General features: G+C 37.0%; 2 protein-coding genes across 4 annotated transcripts; both read left to right on the forward strand.

Moving 5' to 3' along the window:
• Window positions 1–300: 300 nt before the first annotated feature.
• LOC122010112 lies at window positions 301–5,984 on the forward strand. 2 transcript variants are annotated; one of them, XM_042566514.1, is made up of 6 exons: window positions 301–548; window positions 2,822–2,914; window positions 3,269–3,392; window positions 3,719–4,004; window positions 5,035–5,089; window positions 5,495–5,984. In XM_042566514.1, exons 1-6 carry the CDS (start codon window positions 429–431, stop codon window positions 5,567–5,569), a joined length of 753 nt encoding a protein of 250 aa, XP_042422448.1. In that variant the 5' UTR covers window positions 301–428; the 3' UTR covers window positions 5,570–5,984. The 2 variants fall into 2 exon arrangements, with proteins under 2 accessions (XP_042422448.1, XP_042422449.1); XM_042566515.1 differs by lacking the exon at window positions 2,822–2,914.
• Window positions 5,985–9,180: 3,196 nt separating this feature from the next.
• On the forward strand, window positions 9,181–12,367 carry LOC122012751 (NAC domain-containing protein 86-like). 2 transcript variants are annotated; one of them, XM_042569392.1, is made up of 5 exons: window positions 9,181–9,261; window positions 9,377–9,565; window positions 10,259–10,539; window positions 10,635–11,319; window positions 11,887–12,367. In XM_042569392.1, the coding sequence occupies exons 2-5, from the start codon at window positions 9,409–9,411 to the stop codon at window positions 12,249–12,251; spliced, it is 1,488 nt and encodes a 495-aa protein (XP_042425326.1). In that variant the 5' UTR covers window positions 9,181–9,261; window positions 9,377–9,408; the 3' UTR covers window positions 12,252–12,367. The 2 variants fall into 2 exon arrangements, with proteins under 2 accessions (XP_042425326.1, XP_042425327.1); XM_042569393.1 differs by having other exon boundaries at window positions 11,879–12,027.
• Window positions 12,368–21,561: the final 9,194 nt, after the last annotated feature.

The following is a 21,561-nucleotide window of genomic DNA, read 5'->3' on the forward strand; positions in this document are numbered from 1 at the left end:
TTTTTAAAAAATAGTCAGGATGTTTCATGCACTCTCTTCATTTGTGTATTTAACCTTTTTACCCTAAAGTTTTTGAATAATATACAAAAACCAACTGTGTTATTTGGTAAATCGTTGTTAAAACATTCAATTTCAAAATAACTTCAATCTAAAAATTAATTACTTAATTTTGGATTAATATTAACGTAATTTATGTAACGAACTCAAAATATAATTAATTTGTTTTTATTATAAATTAACTCAAATTTTTTATTTGTGCAAAATGATTTTCTATTTTTACAAATGACAAAAGCGATCACGTGAGCCACTCCAAGGTTCAAACCGCCGTCAAAATGGTCCATACCGATCGCTGCGGGGCGACGAGAAGATGAGAAAGGGTTCCACTCCGTCACATCCGCCGCCGCCGACGCCGCCCCTTCTTCTGGATCATGAACACCACCATTCGAGCCGTCCTAGCTGGTCACCGCGCCTCTTCTTTCTTTCCGAACTCCGTCTCCTTTTTCCATTCCACCCCCGTCTTGGAGCGCAAGAGGAAGAACCGGCACGCTGTGAGTTCCGTTCAATGTCCTTTCCTCTTGTTGTATATTTTTTTGTTAATGAGATTATGCAATTCCCTATTTTTTTTATTACAAAAAAGGTTGGATTGGGGGTTTCGTTGTTCTGTTCTACTGTGCTTCAAATGCTTGATGAAATGATTTCTCTACACCGCTTCGAAAACACATGAATGAGTTCGATTTACTATATTTTATTGAAATTAAGGATTTTTTCGATCAACAAGCTGGCTGAAGACTCCCGACCATACCAAACCAATCATGAATAGTGAACATTTCTCTTTGGGCAAAGTGAAAGCAGGAAAGAATGCAATCCCGACCATGTTTGGTTAGTCATATTAGAAAAATAAGTGGCCATCTGTTTCTTTCTTAGTACTTGCCGTTAAAGAACGTAGAGCACAATTAGGAATCCCTCATGTAGCTGTGCGAACATTCAGGAATCCCTCATGTAGCTGTGCGAGCATTTCAGGAATCCCTCAGGCTATGGAGTACACGCATGAAGTTCTAGTAGATTTACCAAATGATGATAAGATAGCCCCAAAAGAAGAATCGAGGAGGAGATTTGTTTTTTTTACCACCAAAAAGTTTGCTATAAGGTTAAACCATTTAATCAACAGCAATGCCAAAGTCAGATTAAGGTGGAGTTAGATACAGATCTCTGATACTGAAAATAGTTCTCCAAGTAAAAGGTCAATTTCCATTTGGCTCCACCTGAGTCAAACATGCATGCTGGAGATAGATGTTTTTAACAACATGCCTAGGAGAGACACATAGTCAAGAAAGACCACTTAGAAAGAGGTGGAGCCTTATCTTAAAATGGATAAGCACAAAAACTCCTAAAAAAAGTTCCTTCTAGTCTGTTTCATTTTATGAATGAACCAAGAAGGTATGAGAAAAACACTTAGCTAATATGAAGTTAAGGCAAATGAGAACACTGTTTACTAAAACACGCCACCCACCTAATGGAAAAAGGACCTTCTGCCATAGCTCATATCTGCAGTTAATCTTGTTGATGAGTCAATCTTTTTTTTTTTTTTTTTTTTAACGTCTAGATGATCCGATTCATTCCAAATAAATCAATTCAACTGATGTACCTCAGCAACTTCGAGAGCTATAAATATAGAGAAAACATGCTTGCAAATGAGTTCCCTAGGACTCTCATAATGGGTGCTGAATATCTAAAGAAAGATGGACTATTTTTTCTATGTTACCACCTACAGTCTTAGATGATACTTATCTTGTATTGCAGAATATGTCTGACTACTCCCTCTGGTCAATTTATTTTGGAGGAAGAAAGTTGGATGATAAGAAGGGGAAGAAGAGAAGCATAAGGGAGGGAGAGAGGGAAGAAAGTTGTTTACTTTGATCTTGGGAAGGAGAAGAAGGGGAAAGGAAATGAAGAGTGACATGGCTGAATAACCATATCCCACTTCTATTCCCATCTTGTAAACTGCTCAACCAACATTGCCGCTAAGTCTTTTTCCACCTCTCGTCACCTTACGTTATCACCAATTCCTCCATACACTAAGTCATTACCTTTTGCAATCATTATAGCCACCACATGCCGTGTGGACATAAATGTATCAAGCAGTGTTTGTCCCATTTATTTAGTATCTGCTAATTGGTTTAGACAAATTTTGATGTTGGCGTGTCAAGGTCTTGTGCAAGCTTCGACCTTTTATCTAGGCTTTGGATTGACATTGGTGGTTTTGTTTGCTCTTGATACCATTCATCTGTAGATATTGAATTGATTCAAATTTATGATAATTCTTTGGAGCACCTACTTCGAAATGCCTAACTTCAGTAGGCACTACTGCTTTTTGACATTCCAAAGCTAGTCCCTGCATATTCTATTTTAGAAATGAAGGAAACATGAAAAATAAGAAAAGTAGTATATTTTTCTCTAGTTCGAGTCTTAAGAGCCTGCAGGCTGAAATTCATTGCCCACGCTCCAAAGCTAGAGCAGAATGAATTTGGCACAGAAAGTTCAAACCTACTTTTTATTCATTATTTGATTTATCATGTTAAACAGGAAATCAATATGATTATTCTTGCATATTTGTGGGTTCCATACTCTATGTAAAAGTTTGATTAGAAATTATTATTATTATTTATTTTTTGGCCAGCACTAGGGGGGCCGCTAAGGTAGCGGATCTACCTTTGATTAGAAATTTTTTACTGCTGTAGCTTATTACTGTTATTTCAGAGAATTTTTTATGTTATTATTTTTGTTCTTTGCATCTTGGTTTCTAACTAAGTTACATATTCAGCGATTCAATTACTATGCAAAACAGAAGAGAAATATGGAATCTAAAAGGAAATTAGTTTCCAATCTCTCAAAGTACGCTGACCACCTTACTCAGGTAAAATTTCAGTAGCAGTTTTCTGCTTTCTCAATCAGCTTGTTGTATTGCAATGGAAGGAATCGGAGTTGAGATGAAAATGATAAGGGGAGATGGGTGTCATTCTCGGTGTGTTTATTACATCTTGAGAAATACCTAGGTTAACCAGGCATCTTAGGTAGTTAGTAGGATTGAATTACTTGCTGATTCTTACTGTGATTTCCTTTTCTATTTTACAATGAAGAAATTAGCTTCTTTCTACATGCTTTTCCTTCAAACGCCTCACGAAGATATAATTTCATTCTCTCATATTGATGATATCGTTTCAAACTATAATATTCTTTTTATTCTCTTCTACTTGCCTTGAGATTACAGAGGTGGAGAGCTGAGGATGAGGAATCATTTCATGAAATACCCTGGTTTAGAAGACACTTCTGGGCCAGAGAAGCTAGGAAGAATAGCTTTCGTGAAGCTCACTGGAGATCTTATAGGAATAAGAGTACGGTTCTTCATGTGTCATCTTTCACAATCTTTAATGTGGATATTTAATTTCAGTGAAGAATCAATCATTAGTATGACATACTGACGTGTTAAATTACTAATTTCATTACCTTGATTCACACATGATGTCAAAGTGGTATGGAGTCCGACTTTTATCTTGTCTTTTCTCATGATTATGAGCTTCAAAAGTATAGCAATATGTATAGGTTTTAGACTTCAGCTAGATACTACTATAAAGGAGAGCATGTAAGAATTGTTTGTTTATCTCATGCTTTGTTATTTTAAATGTAAGTGATTTATAACTGATATGATGTAAATTTATAGGGAATGGAGCATTTGAAATTTGTCCAAGTGATGATGATGACATTGAAACCATATTTGGCTTTGCATTTGGAGGGGCACAGTTCTCTAATTCGTCATTTAATAATTCTGAACATTTTCAGCAGAGTTCTTCTGGCAGTACTTGCCATAACAGCTCTAGGAATTGGACATATGAAACAGAGGATGAAACTGATGCTGATGCTTCCGTTCAACAAAGTTTTGCTGGTGAAAGATTGGCTCTTGGGTTAAAGGCAACTGGACCTCTAAAGTTAAAAGAAGTTAAAAATGCGTAAGTTTGACAGGTGTTTATAATCAAATCTTGTGTAACCATACTCTTGGTCTATGTTATCACCAGTATAGTTATCCCTTATCCACTCAACATGCCGCATCTATTATCAACATATCTACATTTCTCTTTGGGTCCACCATAATTCCTTCTAGCCGACATTTTATCAAACTGTGCCATCACTTTTTTGCAGCCCAACAAGCATTTTCAAACTAAGCATAAAAACTAATGCTTTGTGTACTTGAAGGAAGAGACAGGAAAGGGAAGGGGAAAAAGGAGAGGGAGAGAAAGAGAGGGAATTTTAGAAGTTGTCTACTTGATGAAGGAATAAAAAGAAAGAACAGAATGTGTAATGGAAAATTATGTTATGATCCCAATCTTTTTTTTTATTTCTATTTCTAATCTCATATATCCATATAATAATTTTAATAGCTCTTTGTACCAGCTGCTTTCTAATTTCCCAACATTGTGATGCATAAAGAATCATGGGTCTTGCTATACTCAAAATTCCCCATTTAGAATGGTAGGCCAATGACAATCACACAAGATTCCAAAGTTCATTCCATTCTAACCACCCATTTTTTGTATCATAATGTCATCAATATTTGCTTGTCGAAAATAAATCATCGTAACTTAAATGTTTTACTTATAAGAAATTATTTTTCATATATTTAGTTTTAATTCTTCTTAAACATTAGTTTCTATTTTTTCTGTAATTCAGGATTTTAATTTCTTTGTTTTTATAGTCTCACCATTGACATCATGTGACCTGTTCACTGAATTTAGCTACACATATAACAGAGTGAACATTGAAAATATCTAGCTCTTAACATCATGTAACACAAACAAAGGGCTAAACAGAAAGGAAAAATAATGTACCATGACTTGTGATGCTAATTTCTCTGAATTTATCTACACAAATATTCGTGCATATTGAAAATCGTATTTGTTGTTGATTAATAGTCTCTTTTGTTCCTTTTTACATGAAAAGTCCACGACATTAAAAATTTCTGTTTTTATTATTTCTCAACAGATATAGAAGTTGTGCTCTAAAATGGCATCCAGATCGACACCAAGGGTCATCAAAGGTAGCCTTATATTGCTTCTCTCTTTTTATGTATTTCTGTTGAAAAACCACTGCTTTTTCTAAACTTGTTTTGGGATTTATTAGTGTCGCAAGTAGAATATGATTGTGGCGAACACGGTTGAATCTGTCAATCAGCACGGTTGAAATCTAAAAGACAGACACAATTACAAAGGAAAATTACAGGGAGTCTAAAGCATGAAATATGCATATATATCATTCGATGGAATAATTGGTTGCTCTTGACAAGTGGAAACTAGCATAGTTAACTATTCCAAACTGCTAATCTCTATGTTCTTTGTTTATTATACTTTCCTTCCGTATCTGGCTATGTTTCTATCTGCCTAAACTGTGATTGTGGAGCAACGAGGAATGATTTTGACCGGATGTTAATCTAATGCATGAACAGATAGCAGCAGAGGAGAAATTCAAATGCTGCTCTGCTGCATACCAAACGCTATGTGACAAGTTAGCTATGAGGTAATGGGAGGGCAGAGATCATGATAACCATGGCGATTCCTCATCCTTGTACTATTCAACAATTTTTCTGCAGTATCAGCCAAAGCAGTTCAGATGCAGGCGAAGTGATTCCTCTACATTTGATGAATTATTTATGGAACAACAATAATATTTTAGCCATAGTTTTTGAATTGTTTGATCAGTTCCTTGTTTCATCCAAGAGGGAAAAAAATAGAAATCTTTTCTTGAAAGTCCATTTTCGTGTTTCAAGTGCAGGGGATCCATTTTTTCTGAAGAGTCAAACTCATCATTCAATCTAACCATATCAATGAGATAGAGATTAACTATTCTCATATGGGTTGATGAGTCAGTCTGAACCTGTATTTTCAGAGCATACTGTCGATAAAATAATTTGGATCGCTTTACTCCTTTTTATTCTATTTTTATGAAACTGCTGATGCTACTTCAATCACAAAGGAAAATCATGGTCGGCCAAGGAAAAATATTCTTCCCCGACTACATGAAGATGATCTAAAGCTACTTGGTATCTCTACACTTGAACTATTTGGGGCTGACAAAGGTTTGTGGCTAATCTTTAGGTTATTTGATTCTTGGTCTCTTATATTTAAATCTCCAAATATGTTTTTTTTAAAAAAAAAATCTCCATATAAACATATATCTATCTACTTGATTAGCAGATTTGTGAATCAAAGAACTTAAAGCTTGCCACTTTCCAACGCTACGCAAAGGCGTATGACAAGGTAAGCACTCAAGTATCTATTCCAATACCGCCGCAAATTATAATCCTATAGAATACAAACTGAAAAAGAAAAATACAAATATAATAAATAAATTTATTCATAGCGAATTTACTATGTTTGAAGGAAAACTAGGATGAATTTAAGGATCGGCAAGGCAAATATAACTTATTGTCTCAAATTTTGGGGTGATGGTCTAAACTAGATCAAATTAGAGAGCCACATTGCAACTTCTTTGTGTATAATGATATGTCTATTAATTGTATTATTAAAGAGACTCGTGTAAAATGAGACTTATTCTCCTTAGAATTAATATCTAAAAAAATATAGAATCATCACATTAGCTCTCTCAGGCCGTCCATTATCATTAGGAGGGAGGTAATGCGGGAATCCTATGTGGCAAGTGCCTAGGCAGGGGTCTACATAAGCGGTGAAATCCTCTACTGTTTTGATTTCCGATCCCTATAGTTTTATTTCAAATACTTACCACTAAACTATGCTATGAGGGTGTAGAATTAATACCGTGTAGTTATAAGACTTGTGACACTTATCCATTCATTCAGTAATTATCAAATGATTAACTAAATGTGCATGTGAAAATGTGGGGCTAGATGAATCATCCCAGACTCTGATGTCATCTAATTTGATTAATCATTTTTATCCCTGGGCTATGATGTAGTGGTAGGGTATCCAAGCATTCATGATTCGATCCCCAATTATGATTATTTGTAGGAATTTTTTCTTCAAATAAGATACGTAACTAAAGAATATTAGGCTTTTGGAATACTCACTGTAAGCGTTTTTCGATTTATCCTGATGACTGATGGAAAAATTGTATAAGATATTAGTCAATGAGACTAATTGAGTTATCATTTTGGAGATAACATAATTAACTTTTGGGAGTAGTAGCAGCAGCTTTGACATAGGTAATGAATTGTGGACTAGAACATGGAGCAAATAGATAGATGAAATTCATCAACGGGCAAGGATGGGAGTTATGGCTGTGGCAAATAATCTTTCTATCTAGGCGATTATTCAATACCTAATTTATAGTCTTTCATCTCACCATAGTGTTGATGATGAGTTACGTTTGGTGTGAGCGTTATCATGATCGTAAAAAGTGAATACGTTCATCTCCAACGTCCCCGTCAACCCGTCCTAGGACTAACACGGAAGAAGTAAATCACGAGCAGCTACTAGCCTTGAGAATAGTGACTAGTACATAAGGGAGATATTTACGTCGATTATGTCGAAATTCGAATCCCAGACCTCATGATGATAATATCTCATATACTAATCACTACATCATCCTGAAGGGACTGATGTGAGCCTTATCATACTTCTACATCAAATAGAAGTAAGGTCATGTGTAGGGGTACACGGAATAAATTTGTTTTTTATATAAATTGAATAAATCAAATTTTATCATTAAAGACAAACTGAATCAATATAATATGATTAATTCTTTTGATTATTAAATTAATCAAATTTTTTATATATGCAACATCTCAATTGTACTAGTGTTTTTTTGAATTTCTGAACTAGTCAATTGTTAAATAACTTGAGATTTACTTTTTTTTAAAAAAAACCAAATTGAATTTATGAAATAAATTAATTCGGTAGATTGTTTTGATTCGGTCAATTAATTTGATTTAATTGAGATTTTATTCACCCCTGTAGATACGACAAACATGAACATAAGAGAAGAACCACAAGCATAAACTCAAAAAGGGGAAAGGCACCCAAAGATCGATTGATCAAAAGGAAAAGAGAGGGGATGGGGTGGCGGTGGAGGCCACCAAGCAGATCAAAAGGGCGTGGGGCCAACTGGCCAAACCACCCCACCCCGCTGGTCCTATTACTTTACGCCACATTTTATTTTTTTTTATTTTTTTTTTGCTGCTACTTGTCGGCGAGGTATTCTGCACATCGAGGAAATGGATGTCCAGTATAACCACAGAGAGGTAGTTTGGTGAAACTGCCCGCTACTCAGTCGGCTTGATACCGGCTTAACCTGGGTTGGCTTGAATCGTGCCTAACACAATCTGTGATAAGAGTTGTTCATTGTTAAGAGCTTATTTATATCAATTCAATTTAATACAAAGTGAATTAAATAAATAAATAAAAGTTTGAACGCAGCTCATTGATATTGTGAACAATGATATTCACTGACAAAACACTATTGATCAATAAAATTTTTATTAATATGATAAATAAATAAATAAATAAATTTTTAAAATGAACCAATAAAATTATATTATCAAACTTAATAATCAAACAAACTTAAAACTATAAAAATTTTTAACAATCAAATAAATTTAAACTGAAAGCCCGATAAATCAAATTCAAATTAAGTTTGAATCAATCTCAAGCACGTAAAAAAGAAATCAACCAAGCTTGAACAACTATTTCAACAATATTGGATTTAATTATTTTATTTTATCAAATAAATTTGAATATATATCATAAAATTTAGTTCTACTTGACTCATAGTCCTACAAATACGACCTAAACTAGACTCAAACCCTCGGTAACATACAAAGTTTGATTTTTCTTTTTTTCTTCCCTTCTTAAATCATGCGTTCTAGTCCAAATAATCCAAAATCATCATCACCACTTTTAATCTCGTCAGACAGTAGTAGAACCATCCATCTCCAGCCCATACTTTGAGAAAAGGGCAGCTATATTTAATCCAAATAATCCAAAGTTGAAGACCCATTGGAGACCCTCAATCTCTAAAAAAGAGAGAGAGAAGAAGAAGCAGCAGCCACTGTTGCACCATCGCCATCTGCAAAGTAAAAGACAAAAGCAAACTCAGGCACAAAAGCCAAGAAGAGCTTCTCTTGAACGCTGACAAGAATCCACACTAAACAAGCCTCCTCGTTAACTTCCTCACTATAAAAGCCATGGAGGGTGGGCTTTCCCACCTTCCCCTTCATTTCTTTCTCCCTCCTTCAAGGTCTCTAGCTCCCTCTTTTAGTGTAGATTAATCTTGTCTAGTGATTCCTTGTGTATATATATATATATATTACAATATGATGATCATGATTTCAGGTTTGTGAATTCTGATATAGATATATCTCAAGGTGGGAGGGAAATTGAACTGATGGCACCAATGAGCTTGCCTCCTGGTTTCCGGTTTCATCCGACCGACGAAGAGCTCATCGTGTACTACTTGAAGAGGAAGATCAATGGTCGCAGGATCGAGCTCGATATCATCCCCGAGGTCGACCTCTACAAGTGCGAACCATGGGATCTACCAGGTATATATTTGATCTTAAATAGTTGTCCTCTTTTATTACTGTATAATACACTTCTTCTTGTGTTTCTTATGTTGCACTTCATCCTCCTTATCACTTGATTCCTACGTTGCTTGGGGATGGAGCCTTACATTTCAATTCTAGCTTTATCAACATGGAACATTCCTTAATTAGGGGACAATGCAAACCATAAATTATAATTAATTATGTTGATTTCGATGAGATTCTAGCTTGTTTTATGTCCTAATTGAGTTCAAAGTGAAAAAGAAGATAATATTTTCTCTCATCAAAGGGTGGTGATTAAAGATCACCTATACTAAAAGTAGCCTTGAAACTAGAGTATTTTAGCTAAAGTTAAAGATTAATTAATTATTTGGGTTAACCTTGTTTGTATTGGTAAAACCCTAAGACATATAGATATAAAGAGAGATGAAGAACTAATCCTATAGGTCAAAAGGTTGTCTAGGGTTTGATGGAAGAATATTGTCATATATGGTCCACATGACAAGATAGAATATCCTTTGGAAGTACACAAAGCTTCTTGAAAATACTATCATATCTAGGGTTTGATGATGGAAGATTCGCCATGGTCCACATAAGAAAAATATATAGAAAAAATGCATCCTATGCTCATTGCATTAGTCCTTTAATTAGTTATCTTCTGTGATGCTCATTGATTCTTGTAACTCGTCTCAGAGAAGTCTTTTTTACCGAGCAAGGACCTCGAGTGGTACTTCTTTAGCCCGCGAGATCGCAAGTACCCGAACGGATCGAGGACGAACCGAGCCACTCAAGCGGGGTACTGGAAGGCCACCGGAAAAGATCGGAAGGTGAATTCGCAGCACCGCGCCGTCGGGATGAAGAAAACACTTGTCTACTACGGTGGTCGAGCTCCACATGGCTCACGGACCCATTGGGTCATGCATGAGTATCGGCTCGACGAGACGGAATGCGAGAATGCTGCCGCAGGTTTGCAGGTACATGAATTCACCATGGAACATTGCAATTAGGGTTCTTCATATATACTGATCGAGTTTTGTGGTTTTAAACTTAATTTTTGTGAACTAATTAGGATGCATATGCTCTATGCCGCGTGTTCAAGAAGACTGAGCCGGGTCCGAAGATCATAGAGCACTATGGTGCTTCTCATGCTCATGCTCATGCTCATGCTCATTCTCAATGGATGACCAAGGATCATCATCCAACAACAACAACAACAACAATCTCTGCGGATATACGAGAGAGTGACGAGGATGATTTTGAGGGTTTTGGCATAATTAGTCCATTTCAAAGTGGCGCTTGCTCATCAAACATAATGATGCAGCAGCAATATTGTCTAGCACAAGATCCACGAATTGATTCATGGAATTCCCCGGGATGCTTCTCTTATACTCCATCAAGGCTTCAGGTCGAGGACTTCCCTCACTTCGACTTTGAGGGAAGTAACAACGACAACAACAATAACAATGACAACACATTAGAAGAGATCTCCTTGTCGATCGCCTCGGAGCTGGTCTCTAACTACACTGATGATCACTTTTGGCTCGGATCTAATTATTCTCATCTCGATGAATTCACGTCCCTGTTGGAAAGCAACGAAGGTGCTGATGATCAGCTATGTCAAAGAAGTGAGCTCATGGGAAGTACCTTGCACTGCGATTCAACGGAGTTTGTGGAAGATGAGATCAAAAGTACACCACTGCAAACCGCATTAATTCCGACCTATGGATCATTCGGAGAGGTTGAAGATCAAGAAGGTATATATCTATACTTCAAAGCCACCACCATATTAATTTCAGAAAGTTGATCCTTTGATTCTTAGGACATCTCCGTGCAAATGAGTCAACACGTTCGTGAGCCACTTGGTCAAAATTAACTCAAGTTCGAAGTTAACCAAGCTCGAACGGGCTTGATTAGAAATTAAGCCCAACTCGAGCTCGATGGATCTTCGAGCCAAACGAGCCAATAATAATATATATTTTTATAATATATAATATATTAATTTATTTATTAAAAAAAAATTCAAACTTAAGCGCCTATTATTAAATATCGAGCTCGAGCTTGAGCTTAACTCTGCATGCTCAAGCGAGCTCAAGCTGGAGTCGATCCAATATAAATCAAGTCGAGCTTGAGCCTAGGTTGACTTGAGCTCAGCTCAACTTGACGCGTTTACCGTCTTAGTTAAAATTCTAAATGACAAACCTAAAACTTCATGCTATTCTAGGTTTTTTTTTTTGTTTAGCTTTTTATCTGACAAACCTCTTGAACAATTTGGAGATGCTCTTATTTGCTCACTTGCTTACGTTGCTCTGCAAGCTTGACAGGTGAGGAAGATCATTCCGCCGGAACCAAGCCGGTGTTTGGCGTGGAGTTCCGGCGAGGGCTGCTTGTGTCAAGCGTGGCCAGGTGCGACACTTTCTTCCACCGAGTGGAGCCGACGAAGAAGGTCAGCTTCCATTTGAGTGGTCAGGTGGAAGAAGAAGGAGAAGGAGAAGGAGAAGGAGAGGCGAGATCGAGCGTCGTCGACGGTGGCAGAGCCTCCTCGTTCTTCAACAAGTTTAAGGCGTTTGTGTGGGAGAAGCTTGTGGGGAGTTGGTCGACCATGAATTGCGGATTGTTTTTTCGCGGGAACTTGCCCTTGCTCGCGTTTGCTCTCTCTCCTTGCAGCGCTGCGTGCGAGATCAAGTGACTGCGTCATGCGATAGTTCGTTGTTGTTCTATTTGTATCGTGTAGAAAGATTCATACTGATTCACGAGGATATTCTTGTGGAATATGCCCTAATTTTATGTAAGATATTGTTGTCGAGCAGATTATGTAATTTAGCTCATTGAGCTTTAATCGAGGGGGTTTGTGTTTCTGTGGGTCGAAATGGACGGCGAAGGCAGCGGTGCTCCAGTAGGCCGCCGTGGGATGCAGCATGACCATTAAAGGCGATCGACGTGGCGTCGCGCTCCGAGGGTTTTATCCACAGGCATTGATTCCTGTGGATCTGAAAAATATTATTATTATTTTTGATAGTTTTTATTTTAAATTTTAAAATTTTGAGTTTTTTTCCTTTAGTATATTTTTGATAATTTTTTTTGATATTTTTAGATTTTAAGTTCGTCAAAAATGTTTAGGATTATCATTCTATTAAAAAAAATCATTTTTAAGATGTCTTTTCTTTCTTTAAAAGTTAGAAATTAGGGTCTATAAGATAAGATTTTTTTTCTATTTTTTATGTCTTAAGGTCTATATAAATATATATTTAACTATTTGAGAAATTAACCTCGAATATATTATAAAATTTTCTTTTTAGAAAAAATCTAGAGAGTAACGGTTATCTCTTCTCAAATCTCCTTTTCATTCCGGTGGGATAATCATCACTACAAAAAATGATCATTTTCCTATGAATTTAAAAAAAAAAATCATCACAATTAATTTGCGTTGAAATCTATGACGAAAAAATATTTGTCGCAAATAAGCTGTCACCAAATTCTATGACAAAATAATGTAAATTTGCAACGAATATTTTTTTATCACAAAATTCATTATAAATTTACAACATAAAAGAATTCATCGTGAAATTTTATGATCTCAAATCTGCGACGAAAAGGGATATTCATCACAAAATCGACTACGAATGATTTTTTTCGTCGTAAAATTTGTTGTAAATTTGCTTAAAAAAATTCATTGAGAAATTTCATGATCTAAAAAATGCAATGAAAAATAAATATTTATCACAAAATCTAGGATGAATATAAATTTACAACATAAAAGAATTCATCGTGAAATTTTATGATCTCAAATCTGCGACGAAAAAGGATATTCATCGCAAAATCGACTACGAATGATTTTTTTCGTCGTAAAATTTGTTGTAAATTTGCTTTAAAAAACTCATTGAGAAATTTCATGATCTAAAAAATGCAATGAAAAATAAATATTTATCACAAAATCTAGGATGAATATAAATTTACAACATAAAAGAATTCATCATGAAATTTTATGATCTCAAATCTGCGACGAAAAGGATATTCATCGCAAAATCGACTACGAATGATTTTTTTCGTCGTAAAATTTGTTGTAAATTTGCTTAAAAAAATTCATTGAGAAATTTAATGATCTAAAAAATGCAATGAAAAATAAATATTTATCACAAAATCTAGGATGAATGAATTTTTTTGTCACAAAATTTGTTGTCATTTTGCAACGAAAAAGAATTTATTGCGGAATTTCATAATCCCAAATCTACGACGAAAAGAGATATTCGTCGTAAATGTGCGACGAACAAACGTCCGTTGTAGATTTGGGATAAATAAAAAATCATCATAAATTTGTAAATTCAGAAAATCTGTCAGATAAATTTGTTGGGATTGGAAGGTTGCAAACATAGTCCCACATTGAAAACACATGGGAAAGATCATGAGTTTATAAGAAAAAAGATATCTTCATTGACATGAGACCTTTTAGGTAGAGCTCAAGAGCAAAATCATGAGGGCTTAGTCCCAAAGTGGACAATATCATATCATTGTGGAGATATCTAAATTCTTTTCGATCCAACAATCGGTATCAAAGTCCGGTCTACTAGAAGGTTTAACCGCCAACTGTGCACAAGAGCTATGCGCTGAGCCTAGCCTATTCCCGGGGCGGGGTCTGGTTCCCGTACCATTGTACCATTTGACGTGGGACTCCCGAAGTGCTTGATGCGCACGCCTAGTTAGGGCTCGGCCCCGTACACTTCTCCTTCTCACTGCTCCGCCTCCACCTCCACCTCCATAGCTAGCCTAGTTGTGGCTAGACAAGGAAGTCCTGATACGTCAGGTGGACTGAGGAGGATTGTTGGGGTTGCAAGGTTGCAAACATAGTCCCACATTTATATATCACTTTATAAGAGAAAGTGGACAATATCATACCATTGTGGAGATATCTAAATTCTTTTCGATCCAACAAAATTATTTTCATCATTGTAGTTATTGCAAAATTGCGTGGGGAAAAATATAGACTGCGACGTAATCTATTTTTCATTGTAGAATCTGCTACGAAATCATTTGTTTGTCACATAATCGAGTAGAATCTGCTACGAAATCAGTTGTTTATCACATAATCGATGAAGAAACATAGATTTCATCGTAAATTCTGTGACAAAAAACTTTTTCATTACAGATTTGCAATACACAGTATAAAATTATGATAAGTTTGTGAGAAACTGTTTCGTCGTAAAATTTGTCACAAAATACAAAAAAAATTCAGTCCCCTACCCATTTGTGCATTTTTTTCATATATACAACTCATACAAACACAACAATAATAGTACAACACATCCTACATAACAATTAAACAATCCAACACATCTTACTCAACAAATAAACAATCCAACACATCCTATATACACAATTCATCCAAACAAGTCATATTCATATTCAATCCAACACAATTCATACAAGTCCATATCCAAAATGGAATTATACAAAAACAAACATATTCATACAAGAGATCCATCAATAGTTCAACAAGTTTTATACTAAACAGTATCAAAAGGACGAAAAAATACAAACATAAATCATAGTCCTTTGACTCGACAGACACTTCTTTCTCCTTCTAGTTTTCTTCTTTTCCTGCATCAGAAAATAAACAAATCAAAAGTATCATTTATGTCTAACTTATCAATTATATCTATGTGTCAACAAACAAAACTTAAAATATCAATATACCGTATCACTTGTATCTATGTGTTTTGATACATAAATAAAAGTTAATTTTATGATTCTAGTAAGATATAATCAAGGTTCTGGCCTTATATAATAAAAGATGTCATTCATCCTAAATTGCATGAATATATATATATATATATATATATATATATATATATGTGTGTGTGTGTGTGTGTGTGTGTGTGTGTGTGTGTGTGTGAATGAAACATGAGTAATGAAATTTTATTTCTTGAAAAAAAAATTATTATGTGAAAGCATTAGATAATTTTATAACAGTTAGTCAATTAAATATGCATTTTAGTAATTAGTTCCCAAGTTATGGTGAAACACTAGGTCTTCTTGATTATTGAAACAACAATCACTTTTAGATAAAATCTCTTAAAGAAATTAAATATTAATTTTTTTTTTAAAGTCCCAGGTCTAACTTTAAAAAAATATATATATATGCACAAAACGATAATTTTAATTTAGACATGAGTTTGGTACTCAAAATATATTCCTTCCAACTGGATTAATTAAAAATTTCTTAAGGATATATCTCTATGATATTCTTCTAATTTGACCCTTATGGTATCTAAAATGTCAATTTCGTTCATTATACTTTCTAACTAGTAAGTATGCATTATTTTTAATTTCTTCTTTCAATTTTTCATTTTTCATTTTTATCTTGTCAAAATCCTCTAATCGACAAGATGTTTCTAAGGTTAATTTTAATTCTTCATTTTCTTTTAATAATTTATTTTCTATCTCTAATTTGTAGGAACTCTTCAATAGTATTTTTATAAATTTAAATAATTGGTCAGGAGGGTAGGGACAGTACCTGATTTACCTTGTCGATTTCTGATGCTCCCCCTGTAGTGATGCTTTCCTCTAATGATGCCCTCTCTTCATCGATGCTCTCGATGCTCATTGAGGATGAGCTTACTTCATCTTCTTTTTCTTGGTGACTTTCCACTAGCGCAAGTCCGGCAATGACTTCGATCTCCGATTCGGACGACGTTTCGTCCCACGTCGTCTTTAGATTTCGATGCTTTTGTTTGGATTGGTCTTTTGTCCTTGCTCTTCAATTTAGGGTAATTATTTTTCATGTGTCCTTCTTCATTGCAGTGGTAGCATCTTATCTTTCTTCTTCTTCTTTTATCCTACACTTAATGTAATTTATTAATTTTAAATAACTTTTTAAATCTCCTTACCATGAACGTCATTTCGTCATTATTGAGAGAAGATTCAGATTCATCCACTTTTACTTTTAGGGTAATGTTGTGTTTTGGCTCCTTCTTCAGATCTGCACATCTTGTTTCATGAACTTCAAATGTTTAAAATAATTCTTCTAAGGCACTTTCATCCACTAAGGATACCCATTCAAAATTCTTAGGAAATGCGTTAAATGCGTACCTTAGCAAATCTCGGTTGGTTACCTTTTCTCTGAGATGCGTGAGTTCAGTGATGAGCTCCTTGATGCTTGAGTGAAGGTGTGCAACAGTTTAGCCTTCTTCTAATCGGAGGTTGCTGATCTAATTGCGTAACAAGTCTCGTTTCGCAAGTTTGGCTTCGGACGTACCTTTATGTCTCTGAAAGCTCCTTTGCTGATTCGTAGGCGTCGATTCTATTGACTTCTTCCGGAGATAGCACACTCAGTAGATGGAATTCGACTCGTCCATTTGCTATAAAATCTGTTTGCTCCTTCTTTGTCCATTGATATTCTTCTTTATCCTTTGAAGCTACAAAACTATATTTTAAGAATAGTAATAAATTAAAGTCCATTTTGAAAAATACCTCTATTTTTCTTTTCCAAATCGTGAATTCTCCCTCGCACTTAGGTGGGTAGATGCTCGGTTCGACCATCTCTTGTGCTTCAATCGGCAGTTACTCCTCTTGGAGCAAACTTGGCTCTGATACCAATTGTATGACCTCTGACGGCCAGCTAGAGGGGGTAATGACCTTGTATAAAATTACAGCTTTATTAAACTAACACTTGCATAAAAGGAAATTGATTAATTAAAGAAAGAAACAAAGCACAAAAGAAGTTACTTGGTTTGCAATGAGATAATTACTAATCCAAGGCAGTTGAAGCTCACTATCAAAGTTTCTTTCAGACGGAGAAGTCTCTTACAGCGTTGGCGACTCACAAACAAGTGGTAGAACAAAAGAGAAGCATTTACAAGTGTTGTTCTAAGCTACTTGGGATCAGGGCTGTATTTATAGTCCTGGTCGGGGAGCCTGAAAGGATTCCAAGCGCCTGGAAGGGTTCCAGGCGCCTGGAGAGGGATAAAATTTTATCCCCGTCGCAATGAAACGTGTCACGTCACGTTCCGATAAACTTCTGGTCTGAGCTCCCGAAAGGATTCTGGGGGCCCAAACCCAAAAAGTCAGCACCCAGTTTTTGGTCCGAGTCTTCCGTTTCGATTCCACTCGCTTGAGTCTGGATCTTCCGCTCTGGTTCTGCTTACTTAGGTGATTTCGACCGTCCAGAATAGAGCTCACCCAAATCTATTTTCTGACCTTCGAGCAGTCTTCCGCTCCGACTTCTCATCCCTCGGAAATGTCATGCGCCTCCTTTTCGTCCACCAACGCACTTTTCTACAGCGTCTCGTCCCTCAGATGCACTGAGTCCGTCATCTCTCTCTCGTAACGACCTCACTAGCTATATTTTTCTCTCGACTTTGTTGGATATTGGGGCCTAAATGGACCAATACGATTTTGAGGAGGAAAAATCGGAAGCCATCAATTGTTGAAAGTCGTAATTGACTTCAAAATTGAAATCTACATTTCGCGTAGATAGATTTAGACTATTAATTTGCTCAAAACCGATTAAGAGTGAATGAGAAATTAATGTTCAAAGTCGGCCCAAAATAACGTTGGTTATTCATTAAGGAAATACAAGGGAGAATAGTCCCACATCGGAAATTTCCGATGTGCATTCCTTACTTATTAATGATGTTGAGTTATTGGAGTTAACTCAGAAAAGTACCAGGTACTCTCTGCTCAGGGGCGAGCAGGTGCTGCGAGGAGCATTGAGGCGCTAAACATGGGCGCTTTGTATGCGCACTTCGCGAGGAGCATTGAGGAGCTTAAATTTATGCTCCAGGTGACATTGCAGTGCCTACATGGCACTCGGGTGACGTGTCAGGCTAGTACCTGACATGGCAGTGCCTATGTGGCATCCTCGTGGGCAACGGGAGATGACTGGACAGTTGGTTGGGCGAACGGATGGCAGCCGTTGATCAACGTTGATTAAAGAAGTATGGTGGATCGCTTGTGATGCGATCTAGAGCGTTGGATCACAATGAGTCACGATCTGACGGCTTGGGATGAGACATGATCTGAAGCATCGGATCAATGGATCCAGATCCGATGGCTGATAGATCTGAGGGTCACAACTCTTAGATTTGATGGATGAGATTAAAGGGGCTATGTGAAGGGTTATAACTCTTCAGTCCGGACGACCCAGATTAATCCACCCAAAGGTCACACCCCTCCCTAAACCCTCTTCCTTCTGTATAAATAGAACCCTCCAGATTGGAATCAAATCACTCAACTTAATCTTCTCTTCCTCAAGTATTCACTCACTCATCTTGTGCATTCAAGAGTCCAAGAAGCCTACGAGAAGGTTCGCTGGTCTCGGAAGTCGGAGTGCTACGATTCCGAGACGATTGTCGTCGTTGTATCTTGGGAACGAATTGCAACAATCCGTTAAGCACCGTAGCGGAGCAATATCGTTTACGGAGATAGTGTCGAACACTAACCTCGACGATCAGTTTGCATACTCCGGAATTTACCGGATCCAACAGTCGTAAACGATATTCCGTACAAACTGATATGGATACCAACGACGTTCCAACCGCCATTCCGACCGCTGTTCCGACATTCATTCCGCACGGAGAAAAGCCGGAGAAATTCACCGGAGCCGACTTCAAAAGATGGCAGCAGAAGATGCTGTTCTACTTAACAACGCTAAACCTTGTACGGTTTTTGCGTGAAGACCCGCCAGTCGCTACGGACGGTAGCAAGGCTGCTTGCGATACGTGGACGCACGGAGATTTTCTGTGTCGCAACTACATTCTCAACGCCTTGGACAACACGTTGTATAACGTGTATTGTTCATTGGAGACAGCGAAATCTTTGTGGGAATCGCTTGAGAAGAAATACAAGACCGAAAATGCCGGACTGAAGAAATTCATCGTCGGCCGGTTTCTGGATTTCAAGATGGTGGACTCAAAGAGCGTCTCATCTCAAGTCCAAGATATGCAATTAATACTGCATGATCTGGACGCCGAAGGAATGAAGCTGAACGAGTCATTCGCAGTTGCTGCGGTAATTGAGAAGCTCCCTCCGTCATGGAAGGATTTCAAGAATTACCTAAAGCACAAGCAAAAGGAGATAGGGCTGCAAGACCTGATCCTGAGGCTACGAATAGAGGAGGATAATCGAAAGTTATCCGACTGCAGAGGAACCAAGCGGACTATAGACGATATGTCCAACCTGGTCGAGCCGAACGCTAAAAAGCCGAAACAGTTCAAGAAAAAGGCAGGACACCTGTCCAAGGACTGCAGACGCCCGAAGAAGCCAACCAAGGGGCCAAAGGATGCTGCGAATCACGTCGCAACCTCTCTTGAGGACTAGGATCTCACTGCGGTTGTATTTGAAGCCAACTTGGTGGATACCAACCCGAAGCAGTGGTTCATTGATACTGGAGCAACTCGTCATATCTGTTCCGATAAGGCGATGTTCTCCAAGTATACTCCGATAAATGGCAGGAAGCTCTATATGGGTAATTCCACGACGTCGCCAATTGTCGGACTCGGAAAAGTTGTTCTGAAGATGACGTCCGGAAAGGAGCTAACACTCATTGATGTACTCCATGTTCCCGACATCAGTAAGAACCTAGTTTCTGGAGCGGCACTAGTTAAGGCCGGATTTAGGCTAGTGTTCCAGTCAGACAACTTTGTACTTACGAAGAATAATATCTTCGTAGGAAAGGGTACCTAGAAAAGGGTCTATTCAAAATGGTTGTAATGCCTGTACTCAAATATTGATGGTAATAAAATAAATGCTTCCAACTATGTTGTTGAGTGTTTTAATTTGTGGCATGATCGACTCGGACATGTGCATAATAATACTCTTAAACGTCTCGTCAAATTAAATTTATTACCAAACGTCAATGTTGACGGAACACACAAATGTGAAGTGTGCGTGGAAGCAAAAATGACGAAACTACCTTTTCATTCGGTGGAAAGGTCAACGACTCCTCTAGAGTTAATACATAGTGATCTATGCGACTTGAAATTTGTGCAAACTAGAGGAGGTAAAAAGTATTTTATTACTTTTATCGATGACTGCACAAAGTTCTGTTATGTCTTTCTTTTAAGAAGTAAAGACGAAGCCCTAGAGACATTTAGAACTTATAAAACAGAAGTTGAAAATCAACTTGACAAACGAATTAAAATAATTCGTAGCGATAGAGGTGGTGAATATGGTGCACCGTTTAATGAATTTTGTTCAGAATCTGGCATTATTCATCAAACAACGGCACCTTACTCACCTCAATCGAACGGTGTTGCCGAACGTAAAAATCGGACACTAAAAGAGATGATGAATGCCTTGTTGATAAATTCAGGCTTACCTCAAAACTTGTGGGGGGAAGCAATATTATCGGCAAATCACATTCTCAACAAAATCCCTCATAAGAAAAGTGATAAAACTCCTTATGAACTATGGAAAGGACGCGAGCCATCGTACAAATACCTGAAAGTGTGGGGTGCTTGGCAAAGGTCAAGTACCTAAACCAAAGCAAGTAAAGATCGGACCTAAAACGTTCGATGCGGTATTTGTCGGATATGCCCATAATAGTAGTGCATATCGTTTCCTAGTTCACAAATCAGACATTCCTGATATTCATGTGGGAACAACCATAGAATCTCGGAATGCAATATTCTTTGAAAACGTATTCCCAAATAAGAAAGGAAATGTTGAAAATGATAACAACGGAAGTTCAAACGAGAATGTCGTTACCGAACTTAGCTGTTATAAAAGAACTATTGACGATCAAAACAAAGAGCCACGTCGTAGCAAACGGGCTAGAGTTGAGAAATCGTTCGGGCCAGATGACTTTCATGTCGAAATGGAACCAAGAACATTAAGTAAGGCTCTCTCTAGTCCCGATGCTCCAATGTGGAAAGAAGTCGTCAATAGTGAGATTGAGTCTATCATGAATAATCATACTTGGGAATTAGTAGACCTTCCTTCTGGTAATAAACCATTAGGTTGTAAGTGGATACTAAAACGCAAGTATAAAGCTGATGGATCAA

The sequence above is a fragment of the Zingiber officinale genome, chromosome 8A, assembly GCF_018446385.1.
Source record: "Zingiber officinale cultivar Zhangliang chromosome 8A, Zo_v1.1, whole genome shotgun sequence".
In the NCBI taxonomy this organism is placed as follows: domain Eukaryota; kingdom Viridiplantae; phylum Streptophyta; class Magnoliopsida; order Zingiberales; family Zingiberaceae; genus Zingiber; species Zingiber officinale.